Genomic DNA, 17245 nt, shown 5'->3' with positions numbered 1-17245 from the left:
GCTGTGACTGAGCGGATAACACCACTAGAGTTCACTGCAAGAAAGGAAAAGAATACAATCTCCATGTGCAGTAACATGGCAGATTCTTTCTGTTCATAAAGTAAGCCCAGACATCCAAGTGTAACAATTGCCAGCACTGTTAAAAATTAGCATTTGGTCACTATCACTCAAAAAACTCCTGTTCTGGAAATTCTGACATTTTCCATAGCTTGGTTTTGCCTTTCAACATGCAAAGCTGCATGAGAAGTGCAGCATAGTGAGTGAAGCCAAGTACACTAATGCCTCTTTACCTTGGAAGTTTATCTAGTAGAATCTTCAGTTCATCACATATGAGTTTCACTAGGCCACTCTTTATGTTTCTGTATGATACATCGATCATGAAGATAAAAGCTGGTGGTTTAGGAGGCTTCTTGTCCTACACAGGAAAAAAAAAAAAAAAGACAATTTACAGGGAAAATTAGTCAGTGTCCTCTTACAATGAAAAAAATTTAGAGGTGGTACCATAAGATGCAAATACAATGCAAATACAGTGTTAAGTTGTTCGAAAAAGGCAGTGAATCATAAATAGTAACTACTGCAGAGAGCTGACTTGTATTGGGTAAAGTCCAGCCCTGGAACAGAAGAACACTATCACTGCAAAACACCATCTTAATGGAATAAAATATCTATCTTATCTAATATCTCATTAGATAAGATGAAGCATCTTTCTTCTGCTGGAACTCAAGTGTTTAAAAAAATTGTACTTTGGCTTTTCCTGTACCCCTGCTTTCCTTGGGGAGTTCCTCTTATGCACAGTGTAACTGGCACACAAATCATGCATACACTACTGACACAAGTTTCTGAATGTCAGAAAAACTAGGAGGAAGGTTTGTTTAAAAGAAGAGTAATGCCAAGAGATATACCTAGAAAGTTGATACAAAATGAAGAGAGCAAGACTAAACATCACACTCCCTAAAACGGGTTTTCTTAATTCCCATTAAATGAGTAGTAGTCATTATTTGGTGTCAAATTCAGGACAGCTTTCTCATTACAGATTCACTTCCTTCATACAGAGTTCTGACCTCTTAAATTATGCTTGTTAAACTAAACCCTAGAAAAAAATTCCAGTTAAGAAAAATTAACCTAACCCTTGAATTATGACTTATCCCTAGTCCCTGGCAAACTTTAAACTAAACTGAACATTATACTCTTGATCTCACTCATTTGACTCACGTAAATCAGGATTAATTCCGGCGAACCAAAACCAGGCAGTCTTTTTCAAAAGTGTTCTGTTTACTGTACTTGGATGCTTGTTTCAGAAATTGCACCAAAAACTGCTTCTGAACTCTTGTATCAGATCAGCATTTAGAAAGAATCTCTAAGTTCTGACAAATATATGGCAGAAACAAGGACTTGTGCTCTCACCACATCCACTCAGCAGAGTGCAATAATGCAAACCAGCTGGGATTTGTTAACATTCTTTGTAGCTGTTCATCCTTGTCATTTGATAAGCACAAAAGGAAATGACTTTTCAGTTCTGGTCTTGTACTGGATTTATAAAAGAAGGGAACCTCTGCAACTTGGAGCCAAATGAATAGTGAATTACAAAATAATGCTACATTTAATGACTTAGCATTTCCAGTGCAGAGTGTTATTTTGTAAGAGATTTCTTTTTTGTAACATTGCAGTAAGTCTGCAGATCCATCTTTGTAACAAGCAGGCAGACCAGATTGGATGACTTGTAGAGGAAACTCCTTGGTTTAACATACGTGGCAGAAGTTGAGGCTTCAGAATTTGGAGCTTCACTGGATGTACACTGAGTATCCCACACTGTATTTCTGCAACATCTCACTGCAATTCTCTCCTGCTTTGGGGTTTAACCCAGGTTTCAATCAAGTCTTACAGGTTAGCTCAGAGATCTCACTGGATTTTGGAGCAGTACTCTAATGAGCAAGCAGAAAGAATTTTTTCATTTTCTTCATACCAGCAATAATTTGATGGTCTGAAGAAGATACTGGCAGTTACTTCAAGATTCTTTTTGTAGGACCCAGTTGCCTTTTCTAACCTTTTGATGGCCTCAGCTCCACTCACAGGAAAAAAATTCTGCCAGATTCCAGCAAGAACAGAAAAATATGTCCGTGCTGCGGTCAGATGAAGTCACACTTGCAGTTTTGTAAAATGAGCTGAAGTTTGAGAAGATTAAGTAATTTATGCTTTCAGAAGTATCAAATAGAGTTCTGTAATAAAACCAACTACAAATATTTAAGAGTAACATGAGTGGGCTCTGGATTAAGCTCTTCAGTGAGTTGATATTAGAAGAAATTCCACTGTAACTTATTGGCCAGAATCCTAAGACGACCCTTGCCAGGAACAGATTCCAAGGTCAAATTGCCTTGCTAAGGTTTTGGGTATTAGGAAGGCAATTTAGGCATATGTTGGTCTTCAAAATCAGTAGAAGACATACATCTAAAATGCAACAATGCACCAGAATTCTAAAGCTATCCCCCGAACAGTGCAACATGCTGGGTAGGACCAAACATGTCTCACTTAAAGACCGGTGGTCCATGATTTTGCTGCACTGTTTGTTGTTCTTACTTGCTTCTATCATGTTCTGCAGCACAAAAGAACAAACCCTTGTATTCTCCACACCTATCCGTATTTCCGAGAATGTTCCTGGAAACTGATATGCAGCTTACAAGTTCATTTACTCTGAGGAGCTTGTTTGTTTTTGCCATAACAGTGTACACTGGTTTGCACACTGGCAGTACTTACTCGGCAATAATCCAAAGTAGCCACGTATTCATAAGATCCCAGGGACAGCTCAGGCCTTTCATAGTGGTCTATCCGTCGGCCCATGTGGTCCAGGTGTTGAAAGAAGAATGGGGGGACTACAAGCCAACACAAGAGCAGGAAAAAACATTTAAAACTGAGGAAAGAGAGGAACAACACAACAAATCCTCTCAGCAGATGCGATATACTCCAAGGCAGTAAGGAATCAGGTGGGTTTGCACCAACAATTTACACAGAGCCAGTCTTATGGTTCCTCAATGAATACGTATTCAGAATGCTTATTTTTCACATATTTGCCTGTAAAAGTCCATGTGTTTGTGAGTGAGGGGAATATCAACCTAGTTTCTTAGCCATTTTTAGTCCTTATCAATGATTTTTTTTTTTTTGGTAAGTGCTTTCTGACTAAGACATTGTAGTAATACCAGCATGATTTAAAATGATACTGCAACTTAAATGCCTTTCTTAAAGTGCTCCCAGTGCATTTAAATTTCCCTTTATGAGAGTTTAAATTGTTAACAAACAATGAAATTTATTATCTGCTATGCCTGCACAAACATTAGAGCTCCAGGCAGCAAAGCAGTTGGAGGGAGTCTGACAAGATTCACGTTTCAGAGTTGAAAAGATGACTGTATTAGGGAAAGCACCATACCCCTGTGATCCAGCTGAGGAAATCCAGCTTGATACAAATGTCTAGAAGGGCTAGTTCTGGCAAAGATTTGGGATTTCGCCAGGAGCACAAGAACAGTTATGAGTCACATGCAGCACACTTGAACAAATATGGCATGGTATCTTCTGTGAAAACCAACATTTGTCACAGTCAGATTAATAGATTATTTAACCATTGCACCCACAGTCATGCACAGAAAGAAGCTAACATGGGTCTAAATATTTGTTTCTTGCTGTAAATTTTCATTTCTTAAAGAAATTAATGTTTCCTTTCAGCACAAAAAACTGCTTTCAATTAACAACACAAGCAGTTCTGTATCCTGTGTTGTCACAAATTTTTTAAAATAAAGTTTTGATCATACCAGACTGGACTTCATGAGTCAGCACTATTTTTCAAGCATTTTTTTAAATTGTACTGAACAAATGTTTACCTCTACTATTCTTGAGAATTGATTTTTTAAAATTTGTGAAATAAGCCTAGTTACTGCATTTCCCTAAACTATTTCTTATTAAATCAGCAAGTCATGAAAATAATTTTAGGGATACAGTTTCTTTTTAGTCTTACAGAATTGATATGAATCCCAGATTAGAGAAACACCCTTACCATCATTTATACAGTTACAAAATCCACACTGGTACCTCCTGCCACCTTCAATGAACTGCATGAAGGGACACATGTAAGCTTTGCAGCGGTTGCACCGGATGGGGCCAGTCTCCCCATGGTTTACGAGATAAAGAGGCGTCTGTGGAGGAAGAGGTACAGAAAGAGAGCAATGTAAACACGAAACCAAGGAGAGCTACAAAGAGTTAATTCAGATTGAACTCGTTAGAGACCACATGATTAAGAGATCATTTATTGTTCAGCACTCACACAAAAGCTGTTGAGCCCCAGACATCCCCTCAGGGCTAAATTCACAAGTTCATGGGCTGTATTCTGATGTTTATCAGAAAAAGAATAAGGATTCAGACCAAAACCCCACAACTGAGCTTTGCAAGCACTAGAAGTTTAGGGCTCCAGGCTGATTTTCTCCAGCAAAGGTTAATTTTTACAGCTCACAAAGAAAAATCTGTTAGAGTCAGGTCTTTTGGCTTCTGTCAGACAAACTTTTCCTGAAGAAATCTACAGCTGCTTGCCAATTGCAAAATGGTATTTGCTGAGAAAGCCCTTAATATTTTGTCCAAAATGCTGCCTCCTGTGCTGCCTGCCTTGTTACATGCTACACTTCAGTTTAAATGATGTCAGGGTCACCAGCTAGAGGGGGAGATTTAGGAGAAATACTAATATTTATTGAAGGAAAGTATGTACAGCAAACAAGTACAGTACCTCAAGCACTTGTCAGTGTAATTACACTGACCACACTCGCTTACAGCCCCTGCCAAAACCCATGGCTAAGGGAAGACATTTTCCAGATGCCTCTTTCCATAAAAACTGCAACAACTGAAAGATTCCCGTGATTATTCTTAGAGTTAGAAAAGTCATACTTGAAATCACTACAGAAATGGAAGTTTGCTCAATTATTTGTGAAACATTAATTTTAATTTTTTTTTTCTTACTCCCTTCATTCCCAGCTAAAAATCTCAAAAGGCAGGAAGAAGAAACGTCCAGAGTTTGGACACAGCAGATCCCTACAAGAAGAAAAATGCTGACAATGCCTTTCAATGCTAACACATCACACTAGCACATTCTCTCTCTCTCTCTCTCTTTTTTTAATAATTATTCTGTCTACTCTTAAGGAATGGGTGTATTTCATGATACACTTTACTATACACTTTCTTTTATACACTTTATTATATACTTTATTTTTATACACTTTATTTTTTACTGCTGGATAAGGATGCATTTTGCCAGAGATCTTCTACATACAAGTAAGTTTTTACTACAGAGGTTTTAAGTGCTCCCTCCTGCTCCACTGAGATATTCTTTTACTTTGTGTTCTTTCCTCTACGCAAATTGAGTTTAACCCAAATTAACCAATAATGCCAGCTGGCAAATATCAGGGTCATTTTTCAGACATGAAAGCCTTGGCCATGAAACTTGCTCATCAGCTACAATGGCTTAATAAGGTTTAAAAGTTCTGGGTTCTGTTCATTACTTGGCAATTTTCTGATTATCATTCTGCTGTATTAGTTTAATGAGACCTGGATCTGGTTTGCAGTTAATATTATCATAACATCTGACCTGGTGGGGGAAAAAACCAAGACTAAACCAATTCCTGATGCCTTTATACACACAGATGCAGTAACTTTTAACCTTGGTTTGATACATTTAATACCCAAGGAAACTTACTCCCCAAAAATGTTCACATTTGATATATAAAGACTTTTACATAAAAGGCATAAACAGGAACAATTAAAAAATAAACGCCATGAAGTTCAGAGTCCAAGTATCTACATTCTTACACACATGTAATAAATTACCTGCTTGAAGACAAAAAAATTAGGAGAAAAAAACCAAAACCAAAAACAACAAAACAAAAAACAACAACAAAAAAACCCAAGAAATAAGCCAACTAAAAATGTACGTGACAGAATTAAGGAGTTTGTCTAACAAAGAAAAATTTTTATAGCAGCCCCATTTGTCCCCTTACTAATTTGTTAATTGGAATTTTTAGAAAATAAATGAAATTTACATCTTAGTGTTTTCTTTAACACTTCAGAATGATACATCAAGAATTCAAACATTTAATGGAAAAGCTATCTGTGTGATAACTGCAGAAGAACTCAGACCAAAAGCATCCAAAATCCACTTCTTGATGAGAACAACACGGTTATGAAAGAAATTTCATCTCCAAAGAGGTACCTTCCAGTGCATTGCACTGTAGAGCCCGACATCCCACCACCCCATCAAGAGAAAGGAATTCCTATTTCAATGTGCAAACTGCTATTGCACTTCCAAACATCAAAGTAATTTCTGTCATAGTAAAATAACTTCTAAAAAAAAGTTGATTTCTGTGGGAATGTACAAAGGTAAGTAATACTGTGCTTGCAAAAAGTCCTGAGTTTAAATTAAGGGTACGTAAAAGCAGAAAAGTAAAAAAAAAAAAAAAAAGTCATACTGAATAGGAAAGTCTTGTTTGATGTGCTCCACTCTCTGTAGATGTCACTGTTCACCAGAAAAAAAAGCAGAGAGGTCTGTGTTCCCATCGAAATCAGTGGCAAACTCTCATAGGAGCAGGGGAATGGGGCAAAATTTAATAAAAGAGTTTTTTTAAATTTGGAGGTTTTGTTTTTCTCTTGTTTCTTGTTTTTTTTTTTTTTTTTTTTTTTTTTTTTTTTAAGTAAATGCAACACTCCTGTTTCTTTTGCATTTCCACCTACAAAGTATCAGCATTTTCTTTCTCTCTTGTCTCAGACTCAGTTTGGCTGGGAGGCACAATATTGTAATTTTAGGTTAAAGCAAAGGAGGATTGGGGAGAAGATGGAAAGTGCTGCAAGGGATCTGCACAAACTTTAATTTCTCTGGAACCCTAAGGCCCCACTGAAGTGCAAGCCCTGAGAGTTGATCTGATAAACCATAACTTAACCCCAAATATAGCTGAAATAAGAGGAGTTTTATTTTGGAAATATTTCAGCAAGACCATCTCTCAGGAGTCAGAAAAATATCACAAAGCAACAGACAGATGTTGGTAGCACAGCTCCAAGATAAAACACATCCATAAAAATTTCCAAAGGGACTTGAACCTGCACTTTAAAGTTTGAGAAAGCTGAATTTCTATTGCTTGCTATAAGAATCAAGTCCTGACATGCTCCTGAGGGTGATGCCTGCAAACTATCACCATATTCTTATTGCAGGATCTGGACCACAGCTGCAAATTGTAAGTGTAGGAGTAAGGACTGTGCTAAAGCTCCAGATCATCATGGCACATCTCTGGGAAAGCACTGTAAAGAGAAAAATCCTAAGTGAGAGATTCTCTGGAGAACAAGAGAGGCGCATATAGATACCAAAGAAAATTACCCATTTCTCAGACAACAAAATAAACAGATCAGTGTCTCTATCACACCCTTACAAGTGTAAGCAGTGCTTCTACAGTTGTTACTGACAGTTAAGATTGATGAAAATCTAGTCACTAAAATATTCTTATGAAAATTTCAAGATATTCTATACAACATAACTTTCTAATGAACAAAGGAGAAGGCTTTGTCTAAGCATGGCACCGCTGCCCCATGAAAATGTTCTGTTTAATTAGTACAGTAAAAAGATGAGAAAAAACTTCACTGGATAATCAAAGAGAATTCTGAAATATAACACTGATGCTTTTGGAAAAAAACTAGGTCATGAACCAAAGTGTCTCTGTTTCCTAGCACTGTTGAAGGGGTTTGTTTTCTTTTTTCCTACCATCATAGATTGCTTTTGAGAAAGATTAACCAGTCTACAAATAATCCCTTGGTTTTGAGTTGCTTTACTGATTCACATTAAAATGTCAAGAAAGCATTTCCCTTTGTGATGTTCCCACTGTCTTTTATCAGAAGCCATTCCCTCTGAAGGCAAGAGTTATTTTGCCTGTTCTTGGTTTTCAGATGTTGAACATGCTCAGCCTCCTCAGCTGATGACTCAAGCCAGTTTGGACTATCTCATCTGCAAGATTCACAGCAGGTTCAACTATTTTCCGTATCACAGATCTTTTCCATTGATTTCCTTGTTTGCTTGCAAGACTGCAGCAAGGCTAAAGCATCCCCCACGTGATGCAGGGTCTCCTGGCTCTAGACTGGTTTTCACAGACCACATAAAAATGCCAAAAGCATGTTCAAACTTCCTTGCTCAAAGCCCCTCCAGGCCCAGGCTGCACATTCCTCTGCATACACAGCACTGCAAAACACACCATGGCATGGTATCTGAATTTCAAGTGGACCCTGCACATGGGCTATGATCCAGTATGTAGGGAAAAAAACAGAAAACTATTTATCAGCTTCTGTGTATCATACCTCAACCTATCCCTGAAATCCTTACTCAGCATTCCCTTTTTAAGGGGAATGTAGCAATTAATTGAACAGAGTTGGCAGTGTGGAGAGTGCAAATACAGACTACACTCTATTCAACATGAGAAGGATTCATAAAAGTTTGAGGATGGGGGGAAAACACATGTAATAATGATAAAATGTTGATGTAAAAAAATACCAAAATTAGTTTGCTTACTTCTTTAAAACTTCTGCATCATACAGGGGACAGAAGGAGAGGGGGAAAAGGACAGAAGTTCACTACCCATGCCTGAGAGAGGCACCCCAAGTTCTGCTGGTCATGATCCCAGGGTGGGAGTCTCAAGTGTTAACAGGGCAGTACTCTGCAGCATCTCTCAGCTTTGCAGTGCTGACTGCTCTTTGGATGCAGGCACAGGCTGTATCTCGAAGCAAGGCCAGCAGCCAGGATTAACTGATGATAGAAGCAGGAGCATGAAATTGGCTAATCAAGAAATGGTGCTGCACAACACACTTCCACAATGTTAGCACTTGAAACCCATCAGGTCCCAGCCAGACCTGCCTCAGCCCACTGCACCCTCAACCCAGCAGGAGTGGGAGATGCTGCAGAGGTACAAACCCATGGGAAGAACAAGGGCCAGACAAAACTGCCCTAGGACAGCACTGTTACTGCTGTTAGCACTCCTGAGGGTGATAAGCACATGTTAAATCACATGCCAGGGCTGTACCAATCCACAGCTCCACTTCCCACCTTATCAGTATCACAGGTGGTCCAGCACTGCACTCCTTGTCTGAGACTCTTAGACAAGATTGCTACACTAGCTGTAAAACCACTGAAAAGTAAGACAGGCAAGGTTCAAAGAGCTTCTCTACAGAAATGGTAAGTAGTAATTACAAGGGATTAGCTTTGCTGGTCGTAAGATTTTCACATTAAAATTAAAGTTGGATTTTCAGTGACATGATATCTGTCTGGCTTATTTTACAAAACCAAAAAGAACTCCTAAAGACACCTTATTCCAGTATTATTTCTGTTTTTCTGCAAATCATTGCAGGAGAGCTCTAGAGAATCTTCAAAATGTCAGACTGAATTTGGGCATGAAATACTGATTTCTGGACAGGACCAGTCTCTTACTGTATGGTGCTGTATGATTTATCAAGATAAGTTTATCCTCTCATAATTTTTTATAAGATAGCTAAATAAATGATCAACTCAACACCACAGTTTAAAACACAGGCACAGCCTGTAAAATACAAAGATAATGGCTTACTTGGCACATCAATTCTGTTTTAAAAAGTCCAAGATCATTTCATGCATACAAAGCTGTGACCATTTCTATATCCTTAGACAGGCAATAAAGCAATACTCCAAACAGTGCTCATGGAACATGCAGCTCTAGGTTTAGAGAACAACTATTTCAGTTTACACATGAATCTAAGTATGCTATAGTGACCTCTGAAGCAACACTCTCCTAGAGGAAATTCTGTACCAGAACATTATCAATGTTATTCACATCCTCACAGTAACAACAAAACAAAAACCCCACATTGGATTTCAGATCCATTTTGGCCTGTTGGGCTATCACCAACTTTAGAGACCAATCAGGTGTTGGGAATTTTTCCTTTTTACACACACACACACACATATAGGCAGACAGACAGATGTGTGTCCATATACATAATATATTTTATCAGCATATGAGAGAAAAGCAATTGCTGACCTGAGATCATGCATGAAAATCTACTGAGTGGAAGGTGTCCTTTCTTCTCAAAATCAGAACTGTTTCTCTTTTGTTAGAAGACATTACTTTGACTTTTTAAACTGACTACTCATGTTTGCATTCCTGAGAACTTTCGTAACAGGAGCTGTATGGTTTGTATTTTTGCACGGCCAAATATATTAAAGAAACTTTAATTAGGGAAAAAAGCATAGAAATGTTTAGGAGTATTTTAATTACAGATGGAAAGAACAGTTTTGCTTATGTGCAGCCTTTCCTGGACAATATTTATTTGTGAAAATACCTCTAAGGCTAATTAATTTATTTCCACTGAGATCAGTAAGAACTGGGCATAGTTAAAGCATCATGCTGCATTCTCAAGCCAACTAGAGCTAGCCAATTGCCACAGGAGAACTTAGAAAGTACAAGGAGAATTTTTGCTATGTGAACAAAAAGCAGCACTGAAAAACTTCACCTCTGTAGCAAGGACATTTGGAATAAGTTTAATGCCCTTTATAAATAAGTCAAGTCTTTTCTAGGATGGTGGTTTTGAAGGTCAATAGTAAAACTAACTGTTACTTCACAAATACCACATCAGGTCAGAATGTTCCCTCTCTGAGTCTCTCTTTCATGAATATTTTTGCTTCTACAATAGCTGGGATGCTTCAAGCAGACTCCAGAACCTTCAAACATTAATAATAGTTGTATGTGACTTGCAACCACCTCTCTTTTATTAGCACAGCTGGGTGTCACAACTGTGTGGAACTGAGTTATGGCAGTGTGCTGCTTTGGGCTGGGGTAGTTAGTTTGCCTCACAGTGCCTGGAATGGGGCTGTGTTTTGGATATATGCTGAACACAGGAGATAACTAAGATGTTTCTGTTCCTGCTGAGCAGGGATAACCCAGGGCCAATGCCTTTCCTGCTTTCCACATTGCCACACTGTCAGAGGACTGAGAGGAGACACAGCTAGGAGAGCTGACCCCAACTGACCAGAGGGATATTCCAGACCTATGGCCTCATGGTCAGTAAATCAAAGGGGGTAACAAGGAGGAATGGGGACACTTGGAATGATGGTGTGTGTCTTCCCAAGGCACCATTACTGTGATGGGGCCCTGCTCTCCTGGGGATACCTGAACACCTGGCTGCCCATGCGAAGTGTGAATTAATTCCTTGATTTGACTTGCTGGCATGTGTGGCTTTTGCTTTCCTTATTAATCTTTGTCTCAAGGTTTGAGTTTTCCAGCTTTTACCCTTCCCATTCTCTCCCTGATCCCACTGGTGGGGGAGTGAACTGCCTGGCGTTAAACCATGACATGAGGAAAGGAATCCTGTGAAGGACAGACATGCCCTGTTGAGGAGATGATCTGTGCCTCTAGCAAGCACACAACATCCGTGTAATAACACACTTTACATGGTGGCATCCAAAATACTACCTTGCATAATATGCACAGATAAATAAAATATGCAAGGAGAACTCCAGTTTAAAAACCAAAATACAAACCTTTCCTCTGTAACTTACTCAATGCCAGTGTGTTCTGACTCTCTGAAGTTTTCAAGGAATAGATCAATAGCCCAAGTGATTTTTAACTTGAGTGTCATTTTTGTTGGCAAAACAAATTATTAGTATTATTGGCCAGTTAATTAAATTGATATAACTATTACTTTTTATTTCCCTTTTATATGTACTGCTGCTTAGTAACACATTTCTTCTGCCATTACAATCCTGAAGGACAGTCACAGCCTCTGATTTACTAAAAACTCTACTACATCATCCTTATAAAGGCTTCTTATCAGTTTAAATTTCAAATTTGTATAACATTAGTCAGGAACTCTGATTACAACATTAATAAAATTTATATAAATGTCACATTTTCAAGTCACTGTTCTCACCTCTATCAGAATTACATCCTTACCATAGTAACAGTGGTGCAGGGACCAATATACCACATAAGTATTTTAAAGGGTACATTTTAGGACTATTATTCAATGTACGCTAAAAACCAAAAGACAGAAGAAAGTAAATGAGAAAATTTGCTTCAATTAGAAGAAGCTCTACAGCAAAAGCCATTGCTAAACCTGCCTCTGAATGCTCATTCTAGTTACAGAGTGCAGTTACAGGCTAACAAAAAACTTTCTCCTTGATGATGAAGTCTTGGGGCATACTCCATAAAGAAAGCCTCATCTGATACAGGATTTATGCACCTCTAAATTAGGTACTGTGAAACCAAGCTTACAGGCACTGATCTCCAGAGTGGTGTAACACTTTCTGGGTGAAGCACCTGCATATGCTTGAGAGTTCTGGGCTCTCCACACCATGAATGGCAGAGTCTGGCACCTCAGAGGAGCTTAGCAAAGCCCCCAGACATTAACCTGCCACTAGTTAGCTAAAAAGTTTAAAATAAAACAGCTTTGACAGAGCAACAAAGATTGCCCTGCCCCAAGCAGACTCCAAACTATGAGCTCAAAGTCTCAGTCCTCTCCCAAATGAGACCACCAACAAGGATGCACTGGAAATGGTTTTATTTTAATACCTGGAAAATGTATGTTTAGGCTCACACCAGCATGATATACAGCAACGTGTATTAAGGTACATTACATATGCAGGGCTTCTACTCCCATCATGTTTTAGAACAAGCACAACAACCCAAAGGCACTGACAAAATCATTCCCTGCTGGATCTTGGACAATCCAGACACCAGAACACACAAAATAATCCATACAGAGAGCAGGACAGAAGTGTCAACAGCAGTTCTTTTCTTCAAACAATTTCCTTAGAACTATTATCTTACTAGCATTATGGACAATTTTACTGTCTAACTCTGCTGTCATGGAGGGGTGTCATGACAGAGAGAAGCCCTCATTTCTGTCAAGCCAGCCACCATGCAGATAAGCATGACCTAGTTGATATAATGTAACCCTTTTGAAGGAAGAGCCTTTCAACAGAATCCCTTGTTAAAAGCTCTTAAATTAGCCATTTTCCCATGCTCTAAGCAGTAACAGCCTTCTGTGAATAAGTAACCAATAAAAGACAGTAATCAAAGGGTAGAACCAAATGATGGCTTTTTACAGTGCGTAGGTGTTATCAGCAAGCACCTCTGCCCTTCAGAGCCAGCTTATTAACACATTCCTAATAGAAAGGAGCCCTCAGCAGGATGTTTAGTTGGAATAATTTCATCTTGCAGACTCAGCATTCCTCACTCTCCTCAAAGTTCTGCACAAGCACTTAACTGCTAATGAATGTGTGCCTATGCAAACGTGCTTCAAACTACAGCCACAGCCTGCCTGCCCTGCTCACTAGCTGTGAAATCAGGGGACAGCAGAACCTGGGTCCCATGGAGCTCAAAGCAGATTGGAGGAGTATGAGGACTTCCCGAAAACAAAAACTACACTGACAACATTGGATCACATTTTTAGTTATCCACCTCACTCAATTTTTAGTGGCTGCCAACCTTACAACTCCATCTAGGAACCTATACAATCATCCCTGTAAAAATCATGGCTTTCCAAACAGCTTAGCCACGCTGGGCTTCATCAAATTTCACTATTCTGAAAAGGTAAAATGGCTTTTAGCTCATGAACCAGCATTTCTGAGAAGCAAGTCCATTCTATTAACTAATTAATTAGCTGAGGAGAAAATGGAAGCAAAATGTTAGATACCCACCCACAAATATTTCTAAAAGCCAATGAATTTAAATAAATAGGAAAGAACATGGCAGAGAACAATGACACAGAACTACTAAGAAGCAAAGAAGGCAAATATCTAAAGCTAGAGAGAAGTATTTTGAATTGTTTATACTGGATTTTACAACATGGAATACTCTTTTAACTAACTTTTGATAGCAAGTAATATTAATGCTAAATCAAGATCACATGGTTTATTCAGGTTCTGGAAACATTCATCCATCTCCAAAACAAATTCATTTAGGGCTTGGTCTAGGATGATAACTGTGAGAGCTAGTTTATTTTTATAGACTGTTGCTAAAGCACTGGTGGACTAAAAATAAGTTCTGTCAAACAATGATACTGTATTCTCAATCTATAACAAAAAAATATTTTCCATAGATCATCCAAATCAGGAGAGTGCAAATGAACTGTCATTTTTGAGAAGTAATAAATATGGACTTGGAAAGATAAGACTGTGAAATCTGTAGTGCTTTTAAGACACTGGTAGAGGAGGGAAGGCATGAATGTTTTAACAGCCTTTGTTTACACTGTTAAATAGTGCACAGGCAATGTTCACTAGTTCATGATTTTCTAGATTGGCTGCAGGTTTTTTGTAGCAACATCTAAAAGACTGTGTGTCCTCCATGGATTTTCCCCCACTAACTTTCAGCTTGAGGGCTTTTCTGAAAAAATCCCTTTCACTTGCCCTTCTAAGGCTCAGTGCCTGCGTGCCAAGTGCTGCTACCTCACCTGTTCTTGGAGTATCAAACAGAACCCCACAACCATCTTTACCCAATGGTCTCCACTTATGCCTTAAATTCGCTCTCATGTGTAATTTAACATTTCTCAAGTAAAGACTCATTTGTGACCTTTTCCTCCGTCTGATCAACTACCGTCTCAATTTTAATTATGGCTTCTCTACAACACTCTCATTGTGCAGCTTTACCAGGTTACCTTTTTCCTTTTTTTTTCCTTTCTCACTGCAGAGGCAAACCCTGTTTTTTGGGGGGGTTCATTTGAAACACATTACACTTTATTCAAAGACTTGCATGAGATCCTTTCATTTACCATCCTTATCCACCAACATTATGATTTCACTTTCTGTTCTTATTTTCTCCTACAGAGATAGCTCCATTTCTAGAAAAGAATAGGATACAAGTTATCTGGTGTACACCTCTTCAAAAGACATCTCTCTTCAATTTTTTGACATTTTTTAGTTCCTGACAATTTTTTATCAGATCTTAGCTAAAATATGTTTAAAAAAAAATTAACTTTGCATGTTAATATTCCCACTTCATTTTTGAAGGCAGGACACCAGTCCCTCTGTGTAGATATTCCACTTGGCCAAAAAGAAACCACAGTGACTAATGAACTTAAATATGCCTTTCAAACTTCCTGAAATTCCAAAGGATTTCCCTTTTGGAAAACCTTCCAACTGAAAGTGTGAGAATACTGTCAGGTCACCAGATCCAAACCTTTCAGTTGAAAGCTCCCAGGATCCTTTATCTCCATCTTGTCTTGTATTCTTAGTCAAAGGAAGCAAATCCCCAGAACTCAATTTCCAGTTGAGTTACTGTCTCCATGAAGGCATTTGACAGTTTATTTTCTAAAACCAAAATCCATTACATTTACAAGTCATCCACCCAAACTGTGACTAGTGTTCAATTAAGAAAGAGAGGAAATCTGTACAACTGGGCTCTCCCTTTCATACACATACTTAATTCTGTCACTGCCAGAAGACTTAGCTATTTCTCTTTTTTCTTAATTAAATTTTTGCTGTAGTTATTGTAAAAAACATGCTGTATACCAAGAAATAAAGAAATTAAGACATATTTTCACCTTGTAACCCAGTAGCAAGTGATGATCATCACCTGTAGACACTGTTAAAAGGCAATATCTCTAAAACAGGGTGGATATTCTGAAACAAAGAACTTCCTGTGCCTTGCAGTCACCAGTTTCAGGCAGAATGCACCATACTAGGAAGCTCAGAAACATGAATAAGCCCCTGAATGTATTTTACCCCTATAAAAAGCCCAGTTCTTTCAAATTAAATGGCTTTTCAAAATTAAAGTAGTTATAAATCCCACATGGAAGACCATTTTTATTAGGATATCTTAAGAGTAAGATCTTATTTTGGCAGCAGCAGTGAAGACAAAGGGCACATGCAAGCCATGGAAAAACTGCCTCAGCTAAGACTGCCCAGCTCTTCCCACTCTAACACTATCTCCTTAGTTCTTACAATTTTACCAAGCTATAATTGTTCTGACTAGAATTTTCCACACTGGGCTGTTGCCAATTTTGAGAGACATTTTTCAGGCTCCTCCAAAGGAGAGGCTAGGGAAAAACATACTGCTCCTTACAGATTAATGAGCCCCACTGACCTTTCCAACAACTCAAGAGTACTAACACTCCACAATGGGTGGGTCACCGAGCACATCTTTTTGCCAACCCCAGGAAAACCCCCCTGAACTTGGCTGAGGACAGATGTTTGGACATACTGCAAATTTATGCATGCAGAATAGATTTAGATTTTAGCAACTCATTGATCACCCTGTCCAAACACAATGCAGGAGACAAGGAAGCTATGTGTGGGAAACATAAAGGGCTAGAGGCAGACTCTGAGTGCAAGATGCACAAATGAAGAGCCAACATGAAAATTGATTTTGTAAGTGCCACCTGGGCACAGAAACTGGGATCAAGGGTGGTAAAGAGCAAAGGTTGGCTGATAAAGGGAAGGGGTGGAGAAGCAACAGCAGGAGTTTCATCTAGGAGAAAATGCAGAGGGGGCAACAAGCCAAGTGTGCACATTTCCCTCAAGAACTGGAATGAAACCCGAAGTTGCTGTCTAGCAGACAAATGGTGAGATTGTGTATCTGCAGAGCCATCAGTAATACATCGTATTTCCCTGTGGACCACAGAGAAGATAACTACAATCTACCCTGCTGAAATAATGCTCTCAATTCAAACTAGAGAGGTCTGCTGGATTGGAAGTTATCCATCCTGATAAAGAGCAACATCTGCTTTTTCCCAACATATATTAAAAAAAAAAAAAACTACCAAGAATTTAAAAGCAATAAAACAAAGTTAAAGAAAAATCAGACTGCAAAACCAAGCACTGAATGTCTTAGCAATTTTAATTAGGCTTTCCTGTGCAGGCGGTTTATGAGGAGTTTTTGAAGACACAATCACATACTACAACTTTGACGAAATCCCTGCTTTTTCCCCCATGACACAGCACTCTGGAGTAAATCAGTGTAAGACACGAAAAGGAAATGCGTTCTGCAGACCTCGCAGAATTTAGAAGCTGAAGAATTTAGATGCAATGGAGGACACAGCAGATGAAGACCAAGCAAGATAATCCCACAGATGATGTAGCTAAATGCTGCACTTGAAAAATGGATTGATCTCTGACACTGATAGAAACCTCTGGGGGTGCCAGGAAACCTGGGTAATTGTTTTAAGACCAGAGAATACTGCAGAAAAAAATCTGCAGAAAAACTAGGGATACGTTTTGAAT

At 38.7% G+C, this 17245-nt stretch overlaps 1 protein-coding gene across 4 annotated transcripts in view; it reads right to left on the bottom strand.

Moving 5' to 3' along the window:
- The window catches only part of SEC24D (SEC24 homolog D, COPII coat complex component), a 42262-nt gene that overhangs the window by 11843 nt on the left and 13174 nt on the right, over positions 1-17245 (bottom strand). For all 4 annotated transcript variants that reach the window (XM_068187989.1, XM_068187987.1, XM_068187988.1 and 1 more), the window contains exons 9-11: positions 4040-4178; positions 2752-2867; positions 291-415 (exon numbers count right to left, since the gene is read on the bottom strand). In XM_068187989.1, the coding sequence (XP_068044090.1) occupies positions 291-415; positions 2752-2867; positions 4040-4178 (380 nt within the window). The remainder of the gene's footprint in view (positions 1-290; positions 416-2751; positions 2868-4039; positions 4179-17245) is intronic.

The sequence above is a fragment of the Anomalospiza imberbis genome, chromosome 4 (assembly GCF_031753505.1).
Source record: "Anomalospiza imberbis isolate Cuckoo-Finch-1a 21T00152 chromosome 4, ASM3175350v1, whole genome shotgun sequence".
NCBI lineage: Eukaryota > Metazoa > Chordata > Aves > Passeriformes > Viduidae > Anomalospiza > Anomalospiza imberbis.
The sequence above is the reverse complement of the archived record's forward strand: the minus strand, read 5'-3'. Positions and strand labels throughout refer to the sequence as shown.